Source organism: Engraulis encrasicolus, chromosome 23 (assembly GCF_034702125.1).
Source record: "Engraulis encrasicolus isolate BLACKSEA-1 chromosome 23, IST_EnEncr_1.0, whole genome shotgun sequence".
NCBI lineage: Eukaryota > Metazoa > Chordata > Actinopteri > Clupeiformes > Engraulidae > Engraulis > Engraulis encrasicolus.
Genome location: NC_085879.1, coordinates 27,311,615 through 27,325,830, shown reverse-complemented (window position 1 = coordinate 27,325,830; position 14,216 = coordinate 27,311,615). Strand labels below are relative to the sequence as shown.

At 42.3% G+C, this 14,216-nt stretch overlaps 2 protein-coding genes across 3 annotated transcripts in view; both read left to right on the top strand.

Annotated features, from left to right (window-relative positions):
- Positions 1-56: 56 nt before the first annotated feature.
- med7 (mediator complex subunit 7) lies at positions 57-2,237 on the top strand. Its single transcript, XM_063190500.1, has 2 exons — positions 57-191; positions 1,160-2,237. Exon 2 carries the CDS (start codon positions 1,169-1,171, stop codon positions 1,940-1,942), a length of 774 nt encoding a protein of 257 aa, XP_063046570.1. The 5' UTR covers positions 57-191; positions 1,160-1,168; the 3' UTR covers positions 1,943-2,237.
- A 6,254-nt stretch (positions 2,238-8,491) lies between these two features.
- lonrf4 (LON peptidase N-terminal domain and ring finger 4) overlaps positions 8,492-14,216 on the top strand; it is a 34,594-nt gene continuing 28,869 nt past the window's right edge. The window contains exons 1-2 of one of the 2 annotated variants that reach the window (XM_063190662.1): positions 8,492-9,453; positions 12,121-12,239. In XM_063190662.1, coding sequence (XP_063046732.1) covers positions 9,156-9,453; positions 12,121-12,239 — 417 coding nt within the window. In that variant the 5' untranslated portion in view covers positions 8,492-9,155. The remainder of the gene's footprint in view (positions 9,454-12,120; positions 12,240-14,216) is intronic. The other variant, XM_063190663.1, reaches the window with a different exon arrangement.

Below are 14,216 nucleotides of genomic sequence, written 5' to 3'. Positions count from 1 at the left end.
TCCGTCTCCTTTTCCAATGCGTCCAATCAAAGCCCACCTTACTAAACCGTGGCACCAATCGCCATGTTCAATGGTATGAAGGTAAACAGATTCCTGTCGGTGCGAAGATTGGTGTGTAGTGTTGTTTCCATACAGAGTTTTTTGTCCATGTAATTACATTTTGGGAATTCTATCGAGGGAGTAATTAAGAGGTATGTTGTTACTGTTGTCCATACTACATGCAGCTTCCTTTTATCTCAGTGAATTTAACAATTCCAATGCTTTGTGAATCGTTCAACAAGAGGCTAGCTGGACGACTTGGCTGAAAAAGCGCACTGGCTAACTTTGAATGTTGACGTGAGTGCTGGTCATTTTGACCACAAACGCGCTTTCGGAACCCTAGTCTGAGCAGGTTTGTTTTGCTAAACGAGTCACTGGTTGAATACTCAAGAACAGTGGGTCGGTGGACTGAAAGCAATGGGACGTAGTTAGCTCATTAGCTACTTAGCTAGGCTAACGTCAATCATTCAACCACTGTCAGAATTATGTCCAGCGCAGCCAATAAAGTTATCGCCCAACTTGACTTTAGGTTAACCTGATTGCCCTGAGTTCTTCTTCCTGTTTTCGACTGACTGGTAACTTTGTATAGAGTTCTACTTGTCTGAAATCCGCTACCAATGGTCCAGACAGATGGCTCTCTACTACCGACCGACCTAGAAGTTCATGTCAATATCCCAGGCTATCGCTTGCTTGAATCATAATTTCACTTTCCCCAGCTGGACATAATCAGACGTCTTGATTGAATATGAGCTATTTTGTAGCCTATATAACAAGACTATAACTTCTCTGTCGCCACCATCTTTTCTGGTGTACTTACACTGCTATAATGTTAATGTGTGTGTGTGTGTGTGTGTGTGTGTGTGTGTGTGTGTGTGTGTGTGTGTGTGTTATATCTGCTGCATACTCTTTCGTGTTCATAACCTGCATTTCATTTTGTTTCTTGCGCGCGCGCGCGCGCGTATGTGTGAGTTACATTCTGCTGCATCTCTCTGTAATTTTCACATTTGCTTCTATGCAACTAGAAATGCGTAACTCTGTCATCAATTCGCCTTTGGTTCAACACTGCTTTTGTGTGTGTGTGTGTGTGTGTGTGTGTGTGTGTGTGTGTTTTTTCCCCCAGGGCGCCAAGATGAGCGAGCCCCAGCAGGTGAGCGCGCTGCCGCCGCCCCCCATGCAGTACATCAAGGAGTACACGGACGAGAACATCCGCAAGGGCATCGCGCCCAAGCCGCCGCCGCCCATCCGCGACAGCTACATGATGTTCGGCAACCAGTTCCAGTGCGACGACCTCATCATCCGGCCGCTGGAGAGCCAGGGCATCGAGCGCCTGCACCCCGTCCAGTTCGACCACAAGTGCGAGCTCAAGAAGCTGAACATGTCGATCCTGGTCAACTTCCTGGACCTGCTGGACATCCTGATCAAGAGCCCCGGCAGCATCAAGCGCGAGGAGAAGCTGGAGGACCTGAAGCTGCTGTTCGTGCACATGCACCACCTGATCAACGAGTACCGGCCGCACCAGGCGCGCGAGACCCTGCGCGTCATGATGGAGGTGCAGAAGAGGCAGAGGCTGGAGACGGCCGAGCGCTTCCAGAAGCATCTGGAGCGCGTGGTGGAGATGATCCAGAACTGCCTGGCCACACTGCCCGATGACCTGCCCCTGCAGGAGGGCGCCGCCGGCGGGGCGAGTGGCAGCGGTGGTGCTGGTGCTGGTACTGGTGGTGGTGCTGGGGGTAGTTTGGGTGGAGCACAGAGACAGTTGCATTCAGAGCCTATGGACACAGAGGAGGCGGGTGGCAGTGGTATTCAAACGGACAAGGCCGTCGCTACTGCTGGAGCCGTTAAAAAGGACAAAGAGTTTGACAAAGACGCAGCAATGTGCAGTATCATTGACGAGATGACTTGATGTTTTGGGTTTTTTTTGTTTTGTTTTTGTTTTTTTTGGTCTTGTATTACATGTGGTGTTTACTGTCTATGTTCTGTGTACTGAAAAAAAGAGTGACTGCATATTTCGGATGAAAAGCGCTGACGTCTTGGCCATAAACTGAACCTTTTTTCTGCTAATTGAACACATGAAGTGTGTAGCAGACCTCTTTTTTTAATAGAGGACTGATTAGTGTTATTGTCCACTCTCAAATTTACGCGTGGATCAATACATTGCCAACTTCTCCTTTAATAAAGCAGTTGCATAAACACGGGTACTTCTGGGTGATGTCGATTGATATTTCAGATCTACTGTGCCATGTGCTATCTATTATGTAGTTTTATTTCAAAGCCAATAATGGATCTTTCGTGACACTTACTTAAAGGGACACTGTGCAGGAAATGGTCAAAAAAGGTACTGCACAACGACGCTGCTCATTGAAACTGGGTTGGCTATCGCCAAATTTGATATTTACAAGAAAGTTTACTAAGTACTAAACAAATATTTCCTAATATGGTCCAAGTAGAGTCATTTTTACAGCTAAAAATGGCTATTTTTGGAAATTCAAGATTCACCTTTTCATGTATGAAAAGTGCAATGTTTCCAGTTATAATGAATACTTAGAATTTCATGGTGGTGGTAAATATTCATGAAAAAGGTAACATTAGTGAATAGGTAGCCTGAATTCTGGAAATGAACAACTAAAAATCTCACACAGTGTCCCTTTAACTAACTTAAGTGTTCCTATTTTTCTTAAATAATGTGTTGCAGTAGGCTACAGCTGTTGGGTGAAGAGAACTGTTGAATCTACTGAGTGCATTAATTGGAGGAGTGGGCCTTTTGTCTTAAAGGATTACTTGTGCCAATTTCAATATGCCGTTGTATTGCTCACGCTACCCTTGACTTGTCCGTACCCAGTGATGCTGCATTTTTTTGACTCTGCCCTTTCCAAGATCTGAGCTATTCTAATGGGGGCAGATTTTGTTTACATTAAAAACTTTCTTAACAGAAGCCTACTCCAAATATTATTCCAAAAGGTATATCAGTATGCTAGTTGTCTGCTGATGTTACATAACCTTTATTGGGAATAAATCAAGACGTTATTTTGAAATGTAAACAAACACCTGCCCCCCATTACAATGCCCAGGAAAATCTCGGAAAAGGTTGAAGAAAAAAAAATCTCCGGTACTGAAAGTCAAGGGTAGTGTGAGCATTACAACTGCATGTAGAAATTGGCAGAAGTTACCTTCACTGTGTATAGTAGGGTTGTGGCCAGAGTAGTAGGAACTATGCTGCGCTGATGCGTCTAATATGCCAGCAATAACGATCCACTAGTTCATTTGATGTGTAGCCTACTACATCAACACAAAACACGGCTGAATCTCAAATGGTGCACTTGTGCACTTCAGTGTTCATGTTTCAGTGCGTCTGCCCGTATTAGTTACGCACTGAAACATAGTGCATGAAGTGCACAAGTGCGCCATTTGCTTTTCTGCATCGTGGGGCAGCTGTCACTCTGAATGACGTAAGGCACAAGTACAGCCCTCTCGGGCGACACGGCGTCAAACTAGTGAGTCCCCTCTCCACACATTCACTGTTGATGTTACAGGGGGGCAGGAGCATCTTTGTTTCGCTGGAAGTCCATTAAGAGCTTATTTAATCTATCAGCCTTCCAGGTTTCACAAGGTGGAACATGGCTCTGATCAAAATTACTTGGACGGAATATGCCTCATTACAAGGACCGAAACTATCTTGTAGGGAATATCAGACAGCTAATAAGTCAATCAAGACAAGTGTTTCAGTGGAATACGTTTAACAGTTTGTTTATTGTTGAGAGAGAAGAGCGCTATGTGGGAAATTATTATTGGCTATGTGGAATTCCACAGATCCGTGAGCATGTTCCTAATAATAATTTTTACATGTTAGGGAGAAGAGCCTTACTCAGAATCACTCAAGGACACTTCACAAAGACTGTGATGATGGTGAATAACAGTAGCTGCACTGAAAGAGGCATAGACCTTCAACACAAGAAGGGAGCTGGAAAGGTCACTTCATTCTTTGTAGATCATTTAAAGGAAAGTCATGTTATTCAAGTCAATAAAAAGGGGGGGGGGGATCAGAGGCAAATGTCAGTATTAACACTTTTGATGATTCCGAATGCAGACCAACATAATGGTTTGTTACAGTATAGCAAGGCCAAAAAAAGAGAACATGAAACTCGTTTCTTTTGTTAATAAGGAAAAAATATCAGTGGCACAAATAGTCTGAGAGCTTTGTGTTAAGCGACCGACTGGGGTCATTTATGACCCCGGGCACATATTTTCATACACCATTTCTGCAATTTTCATCAGAAAAACTTGTCCTTCTAGGAGTTTGTCAATACATATGTTGTGCATCTTGTGAAAAAATGTGAGATTTGGAGATCTATATGGGATTTATAATCAAAACACCTCTGGGGTCATTTATGACCCCGAGAGGATCCATGAGATACTCAACATTATAATGTCCATTGTTGTTGTAATTTTCAAACTCTGGTTTTTGTATTTTGTGTCTTGGGGCAGGCCATGGTCAGCAGACCTAAAATATTCATAATATAAACATTTATAGTATTAAAATATAATATATTATATAAATAAATAGGCCACCCCTGCGATAGCCAACGAAGCATATTGTGAGGGCACCCAGGTAGCATTTCCTCTGTTATGGCTCCATATTTGATATAATGGCACAGTGGTCTTAGACACATGATGAGAATATGAAATGGAAGCCATCCTGGTGAACAAAGAGGGAGGAACAAAGAGGGAGGAAACAAGTCATCAGTGTAGAGATCAATGGCATTTTTAGAATTTCCCCTTATTATATGCCTATACAAAGGCTGAAGCATCAGTTGAATCATTTCTTTGCTCTAATACATATGGAAGACACCTTTTGACAGCTACAATGTCCAGAAAAAGTTTCAGAGAAATTTTGAGTGTGCATAAGGTTACATGTTTGAGACATGGTTTTGTCTATGTAAATTACCATATTCTCTGATCTTGTGATTTCATGAACCCAGAAATGTTTAGTACCCTAAAGTTTTATTGCAGGAATATCATCTGTGGGCCTAATGAATACAATTTAGCGTGGTTTCCCAAAGTTTCACTTTGAGAAATTTCCATAATTAGCATAAATATAGTATACTGTATTATTACGGTAAGACTACTGCAAGTGAATAGGCTTGAAAAATTAAATCATAGATATCACCATGCAACTTTCCCAGTTGATTACTAATGATGAGAGAAGAAAAAAATGCATTGGATATTTTTTGTATTTTGATGTTTACATATGCAAATGAGGGCATACATCATATTTAGCAATATACGTAAGTTTGACTAATTTTTAGCAAAACAATAAACTGTTCAAATTCTCATGTTTTTGCTCTGATGAGCAAGTATGTGCAAGATGTAAATAAATTTGAATGAACCCCCAAAGATAATTTATATAGTGGTATTTCTATGTAAACTCCTTGGGGTCATAAATGACCCCACTCGGTCAGATTAGTCGCAAAAACAGGCCGATCGCTTGAGGGTTAAACAGACACACATTCCTTTTACCTGTGTTGCAAATGTTCCATGTTAACATCCTTGCAAAGTTCTCATTACCTTGTTTTAGCATGCTTGGGGCCAGAGGTATCTTATCTGAGTAACCAGAAGACCTGGGTACCTGTCTTGCGATCAGCAGACTCTACAATGATTGGATCAAGTTTGTGGTGGGTCCTGGTTGGATTTTTAATGCTTTTCAGTAACAACACAGTCCATCTATCCCATTAGGTACAATGATGTATTGCTATGCAATATCATGTGCTGTAGTAGTAGGGCTGTCACGATTCTGTTCGTATCACGATTTTTTACCTACAGTTTGATACACCCCACGATTTGTAAAATGCAACTTTTTGATAATCGTTTAAAGGTAGAATAGGCTACAAGATGTTACTAAAAAACAAGTTTTAAAATAATGCTATTGATGATTTGAAGCTTGGAAGCACCATCATAATAAATCATGTGGTTGATTTCTGGACTGAAGGGTATCTCTGCGTATCACGATTTCTCGATTTGATACAATATTTCTACAGCTATGTGCTAGTGTTATACTTACACACCATACATTTACTTTAACTTTTGACACCTCTGCTTGGGAGCCTTGTTATGCCAGAGATGGTGAAAAGGAACAACCTTGAAAACCTTTCTTTGTAGGCCTACTGCTCCAGATGCAAGACAGTCATAGTATTCACACAGCCACAGTTTGCCAGCAAAAAATACCAGATTATTATGTTGGTTTGGCTGCTTATAATTTACATTAAGGCAAACTTATAACAAAAGTCGTTTTGATATTAATTAGGCTACGATGTAGTTGGGATGTAAGCATCAACTCCATGCAATCACCTTGAACACTTGATTCGTCATGCTTTCCATATTGTGCTGTTCTGTATCCATGCAAGCATAGGCCTACTTTGTTATTAATTACCTTGGGATTAATTAAAAAATACTCTACTCTTCTCTACTCTACTTAAGTCCTATTCTCTTAAGTAAAAATGGGTGCATTATATATTTCCAAGTGCCTATATCCCCTCTACATTCTGCGCCATTGTGTACTCAAAAAAAGAAGCTATTAAACTGAATTTCACATGTAATTGTGTGGCCACAGTGTATTGAGAAACCTGCCCAGACACAAACCACTTTCCAAGAGCACTCAGTAAAACCAAATTAGATATACAACACCGTTTGTATAATGTGCTATATTCTGGTTGAGATAAAATGATTGATTATTCACCAGCCTACAAGATTTTTTGTGCCATTGTGGTGTTTGGACTCACTGCAATGTTTTTCCCCTCTCCTGTCTTTGTTCTTTCTTTTTCTTAGTTTTCTTCATACTAAAGACTAGAAAACAAATCTGACTTAGTCTCTGGGGGTATTTAATTTTGAATCACTGGTCTTCAGAATGGTAATTCATGTTTTGCATGCTGACTCTTGTGCCATGAATAGAACACGTAACAATTACATTTATACAGAGATTGCCTGGAGATCAGTGTCTCCTTTTAGAACAATATAATGTATTTATCATTCATTAATATTTCCCATGAAAACATTTTAGGATTAAAACCACAAATAAGGAAACTAAGTTCCATTCAAGTTGTGTGTTTACTGGATTTGTTGTTTCTGGTAGTCTAGTCAGTAGTCCTTACCCAACTTGGCCGCAGTCATAACAGTGTTATTTAATCGGGGCCAATCGGCATCCATTATGACTGTCCAAATTCCTCACTGTCCTGGATTGGGGCCACAACATGATGTCACTGCAGAAGCACAAAACAGTCCAAACACAGCCAGTGACACACCCAGCCAATCATGTACAAGTCATACGCTCCAATGGCCACAGCTTCACAACAGCTAGCTACTTTCCCTTCACCCCAAACACCAAGGTATGTGTCACATGACATGACCATGTTAAGTATTATATGACTAGCTTGGTTGTTATGCTTGAGTTTTCTGGATTGCAGCGTTTTTTTGTTTTTTTTGTTGCTGACCACAGAGTTATTTGCATAACTTTTCTGAAGTGTCCCCTTTTAGGGCTTGTGTTGACCAGGCCCTGCAAAGACAATTGGGTGGTCAGTGCCATTTTATGATTTAATGCCAACTAATTGGATGCAGTTTCTTCTTTAATTGCATTGTCATTGTTGGGGTTCATGATTTCTTTGCATGATAAATGCATCAGGGCAAAAATGTGCATCAAGGCAAAAATAAAAACAGTTGAATAGCATGATGGATGTGTTTCATAAGTTGAAAACTTATATGATTGATGTGATTTGTGTGCTTTTGTAATTGGTTGTGTAATGCATTAGTTAATAACCCCTCCCTTATTGATGGTTAACCATGGACTCCTGCTTGATTAACAAACAAAAAAAAAAAAACATGGTTTATTACAGTTAAATCTGATTATCAGCTCCTGTGTATGACAACATAGCTCTCTGATAAGCAGTGTAACGTAGGCCTACATTAAGGCAAACTTATAACAAAAGTGGTTTTGATATCATTTACAATGTAGTTGTGAATGTAAGCTTCAATTCCGTGCGCTCTTAAACATTAAATTGCTTTCAGCAAAACAATGCGTAATGGCGCAATTTAATTTGTCTATCCATATTGTGCTGTTATGCATCCACGAAAGCATGCTTTGTTATTAAGTTCCTACGAGATTAATAAAAAAAAAGTACTCTACTCTACTATACTAGGAGTTAACTTCTAGTAGTAAAAATGGGTGCATAATCTATTTTCAAGTGCCTCCATTCCCTCTACATTACGCGCCGTTGTGTACTCCACAACATGGGTACGTCTGCAGTCACCCGATGAAACAGAATTACCAGCAACTAGAGAATCCAACTGACAGACTAGTTAAAGTTGAAGCTTTAGTAATAGTTCTAGGCCGGTTGTTAAAATTTGCCCGGAACTCTCAATGTAGCTGTTACGAAACGTAAAAAGGGCTGTTTCACAACGAGTTGCCGCTGACCAATGGGAACGCCAGCTGCCGTACCATGTGATCTTTATTTATGTAAGGTAATTCTGCTGGACATTATCAGCTGTAGACTGTGTGCTTTGCGCAGAGTAGGGAATTCGCGCAGAACTACTTGGCTTCCTATTGAAATACTTGATCTGAACATCATTTATTTCGTTTTGAAGAGTTGATGGAGTGCTGTTCGGTGTGTCGGGCGAGGTCAGTAGCTTTGGGACTGTATGGAAAAGCCCATATTCAGCATGCGTGTAGATGGAAGAATTTACTTTGCGAACACAGAACAAGTTGTGATTGACAAATGACATAACACTAACGTAGCTATAATAGCACCGGTGATATAAAACCGAGCGTAGCGTGTTAACCAGAAAAGCTTTACAGACAACGGTGGCGCAAACATTGGGGAGAGTGACTGCTGAAGACATAGAGCCTACCGGACCTTTCCTGGAATTATCTGAGCATGTGGGTTCAGTAACCTGGATTTGGTGGTCGCAAATTTGTCGCACTGTGTTGCCTTGCAACCTTGATTACTTAACTTGTAAACGATGCCATGCTTGCGGTGATAGTGAAAGCTCGCCGGAATAATTAATGCAAGGGAAAAGGACGCTGACCTCATTCAACTTGTACTCGGACGTTTGGCTCTACTATAAAGTTCAAAATGGACCTGATGGAATGTCCCATTTGCCTGTTCCTCATGTGCGAGCCTGTGACAATGGGTTGCGGTCACTCGTTTTGCCGGCGATGCTTGGGGAGCTACCTGCCGTCCAGATGCCCCGCTTGCAAAGAGAAATTCAGACAAAGAGATGCCAAACACAACAAGAACAACGTGCTTCTCATCAGCGTCATCGAGAAGTGCTGCCCAGAAGAGACTAAAATGAAGTGCCACATTCAAGAGAAGCTGAAAGCGAGTGAATTCACTGAAGCCTTGCGGATGGCGGATGAGGGAATAGAACTAGGTAAGGGTTCCAGCGTGTGTCAGGCGAGGGAGGGGGGGAGAAACTCCTTACACAACCTTCTGTGATGTCTCGAGGTTGTACAACACAATGGCGTCGCCCATTACAAAACTATGCACTGTAACTGTATGCAGATGTTAATGCACTTACATGAATATACACACGTCATCCACTGCAAGGCACATTCAAATAGGTTTAATGCCACATTTACATTGCTATCAGGGCTTACGTAGTCTGGTAATCGAGGTCAGCCTCGGTCAGCGTTGTTATGTACACCACCGCCTCTTTTCTCTAGCGCGAGCGTCAACTTCCCAGAAGTCCTGTCTCTGTTCCAGCACTTCCTCATGCGGAGTTGTTGTCCCCTGCATGTCAACACTTTGAAGTTTGAACTACACTGAGTAAAAAAACAATGTTTCTACGGTGAAATGCTGAATATTTCTAGGGATAGTCTGTTCTTATCATGACTGATATGGGAGATACAGTGCACTGCACATGGATGAGTGATGAAGGGGGTGGGGGCATGTCACCATAATTAACCCCTTAAGACGCGGCTTTATACATTTGTTGTTACCAGTATGGTAATGACCAAGTCGTGGTGCATTACTAAAGGGCCTGTGTTGTGTCATAGTATTGTAGTGCTATGGTAGGTACATTTCAATGACTATTACAGCGTGCCACTGGAGGTACGGCGCGCATTAAGGGGCTACGACTTTCATATTAGGTAGTTTACACTATTAATGCCTCTTTATGGTAGCCTATAGTTTGAAATGAGTGTTGCAAGCCCACCTTATATAAAGCTGATTGAATATAAGTCATTCCGTCAGCATAGTATGACAGTGTAAATTCATGCAAAGAACAGCACTGTTTTTCTCTACATGGTGTAAATCCAGCCACATCCTAAAAGTAGAAAAGTGGGAAAGGTCTTACAGAACAGATCACTTCAGTCAATTTCAATATGCCGTTGTATTGCTCATGCTACCGCTGACTTGTCAGTACCCGGTGATGCCACATTTTTCGGCTCAGCCCTTTCCGAGATATGAGCTATGAGCTATTCAAATGGGGGCAGCGTTTGTTTACTTTTTTTTTTTTTAATGAACATAGGCCTACTCCAAATATTTTCCCAAAAGTTAAAACTGTTTGCTAGTTGTCTGCTGATGTTGCATAACCTTTTGGATGTTTTTGGGAATAAATGAAAATGTTTTTTTTTTAATGTAAACAAACAGCTGCCCTCATACAATGACCAGGATCTCGGAAAAGGCTGAAGAAGAAGAAAAAAAAAAACTCAGGTACTGACAAGTCCAGAGTAGTGTGAGCATTACAACTGCATGTTGAAATTGGCTGAAGTTATCCTTTAAGTCAAGATGTAGGCCTACAGGCACAATTTCCATATGGGGGACTCTTAAGAAATTGGCGACCCCAGACCCAGATCTGCAAGGGGTTGTCTACATTATTTCACAGTGTAATAAGCTTGAAAAAGAATGGTCGTCGCACACTCAGAACTTCATGCAGTTACAGTGTTCAGTTCTGAGTGTGCGACGACCATTCTTTTTCAAGTTGAGTCTAATTGTCTGCCGTACGCACCTCAAACGGTGTGCGTTTACTGAAACCCAAAGAAAGACTTAACAGTGTAATAAGCTCTCAAGCCAAACAGCATCAGCTCTCACTCTCCACACAGTTTTATTCCAGATTGCATTTCAGCAGAGGTGTAAAAAGTCAAAGTAGAAGTACATTCACAAGTACAACACCAGTACATGCTATTACATAGTTGTTACAGCATTTGCTCCATTGTACCTACTGCTGTAGATAAACTGTGTTGTTAATGAAATAACCTAAAAACTAAAAGGAAAACCTCTGCTGCAAATTGTATACAACCAGGTCAGAATCAGCTGATCGTAGGACAGGTCCTGTGGTCTCTAGAGTAACTGTAGATCAGTTACTGTGTGTGTGTGTGTGTGTGTGTGTGTGTGTGTGTGCGTGTGTGTGTGTGTGTGCGTGCGTGCATGCGTGTGTGTGTGTGTGTGTGTGTGTGTGTGTGTGAGTAAGACAGAGAGAGCGAGAGCCTTCTCCTCCTGCAATGCTCAGATGTCAAATTGCTGTTTTTCAAAGTGACATATTGTGTCGTTCTGTGGGTTGTATGAGTACCAGTTGTGACATTAGACATTAGCTGGAACGGTTTGTATAACATATTAGGTACCATGCTATAGTGATACTGTGGGCTCCCTTTCCAAGTCTCATGGCATGCCAATATGGACTAAGACAGAGGAAAATTGTTTTTAAACAACCAAAGGATTCTCAAGACACCCCCCACCATATCTGACATTTCATTTTATTTTTAAGTGTAGTTTTAGAGAGTATAAACTGTGGCTTTGAAGTAAATGAAGTCTAAAGTTGGGCAGAATCACATGCAACTCTCGGACAGGGCTCAGAAAGAGCACAGAGATGGAAGCATTTGGAGACAATGCAGGAACATACCACCGTTCCGATCAGCAGCCAGAGATTGGAAATGTCACTGGAATACACACGCACGCTCTCTCTCTCTCTCTCTCTCTCTCTCTCTCTCTCTCTCTCTCTCTCTATCTCTCTCTCTCTCTCTCTCTCTCTCACCCTGTTACCTACTTGTAGTATCTCACTCTCCTTTCCCCCCAACATCTGTGTGTGTGTGCGCTGCAGCCCCGGATGACGTAAGCCTGAAGGTGTGGCATGCGGAGGCCAACCTGGGACTGCGGCGCTTCTCTGACGCCCTCCGTGACCTCGATGAACTCTGTGGCGCTCGACCCAGTTGGACCGAGGTAAGAGGCTGCCAGGCCTAGCTATATCCTCACTACCCAGTTGGACCGAGGTAAGAGGCTGTTCCGGCGAGTAGCAGTCGGCTGCGGGCTGTAGCAAGTTGGACGTCCCTAGGGACGTTCCAAATGGCCATATGGGACGTCCAACTCACAGGTCCTACAGAATACAGTCTCTGATGGAGTATTACAACGCGGCCAACGTTCTAGTATACTCCGCGTAGGGCAATTAATCACATAGGCTATCACAAGTTATGTTGAGTATCCTAGTTTTATTGCCTAAACACCATGTCAATATTCAGCTTTTAATGCATTGTGCAGCGTGAAACCTCAAAGTATATTAATCAATTCGAATGTGAAATTAACGGAATGTGAAAACACGCTGCTAGTAAAAACAAATAAAAACAAAGGTATAGGCCTATTACCACACAATTTGAATATGAACATGAAAAAGAATGAAAATCAGTCTTGCATGCAGTTCGTCAAACTGCAATAAGTGAAAGTGAAAGTGAAAAGTGAAAGCCCATTGGGAAACTCCAACTCCCATTGTCATTGTGACACAGCACTCCACAGCACACAAGTGAACACTGTACACTGCACACAACGAAATTGCATTTATGCCTCACCCGTGCAAGGGGGCAGCCCTCAGTGGCGCCCCATGGGGAGCAGTGCGGTGGGACGGTACCATGCTCAGGGTACCTCAGTCATGGAGGAGGATGGGGGAGAGCACTGGTTGATTACTCCCCCCACCAACCTGGCGGGTCGGGAGTCGAACCGGCAACCTCTGGGATGCAAGTCTGACGCCCTAACCGCTCACCCATGACTGCCCAAAGTTTAGAAACGATAAATACATTATTTATCTTCCGGTAGCTTGCGGAATTCCTCAAACCTTTAAGGTTTAAACCTTTAGGCCTACGGTTTCCTTTTTACGGTAAACCTTTTAGGCTACTTGGGACGTCCAACTCACAGGTCCAACTGGATTCATGTCGCAGCAAACTGTACTTGGTCCTGGCCAGCTCTATTCTCACTGCCTAGTTGGGCCGAGGTAAGAGGCCGTCCCGGACAGCTCTATTCTCACTACCGTGGCCCTTTCAGTTGAACACCTCGTAGTTTGATTGCCTGGTCGGTCGCATCTATCCGGCCCATAGCGGTGCGAAACTTCCAGAGCATTGGTGATATCGGTGACATCGGTGATAAAATTTCAAACAGTGGTCCTGGTACTCTGCTCACTGGTGGTCCGTGACAGTATTCTTGCTGGACTTGCTATGTAGTGTAGCCTCTTAGTGCAGATGGGGTCGCCGGCGGGCCTATTCACTATTTGCCCAAAATACTCAACTACGCCATAGCAACATTGCCATGACAGTACAGAGAGCCATAACCCCTTAGCACAGAGCCTATGTTGTAACCTTACTGTCATAGCTATGTCTTAATCTGTTACGTAGGCTCTAAGTGCAGATGAGGTTGTCAGCGGGCCTATTCACTATGTACTAAAAATACTGAATTACATAATAACAACAATGCTATGAAAGTACAGCCTTAACCCCTTAGCGCAGAGCCTATGTTGTAGCCTTACTGTCACCAAAATTGTGATAGCTACTGTGTATGTCTTAATCTGTTACTTAAGGCTCTCTGTACTGTCATAGCAATGTTGTGATGTAGTTGAGTATTTTCAGCACATAGCGAATAGGCCCGCCGGCGACCCCATCTGCAGCAAGAGGCTACATAACAGATTAAGACATAGCCATTACAATTTTTGGTGACAGTAAGGTCATAAAATGGGCTCTGCGCTAAAGGGTTAACGGTTGCAAATCATGAAAAGATTCAACGATTTTTGTACCTGGTGGATGTTACATCTCTCCATAGCAGTTTGTCACTAAGGTGTTACATTCATACCTGTCAACCATCCCTAATTTCCCGGGAAACTCCCTAATTTTGACTCATTTCCTGATTTCTTCCTGATTTGACATTTTTCCCGGAAATATC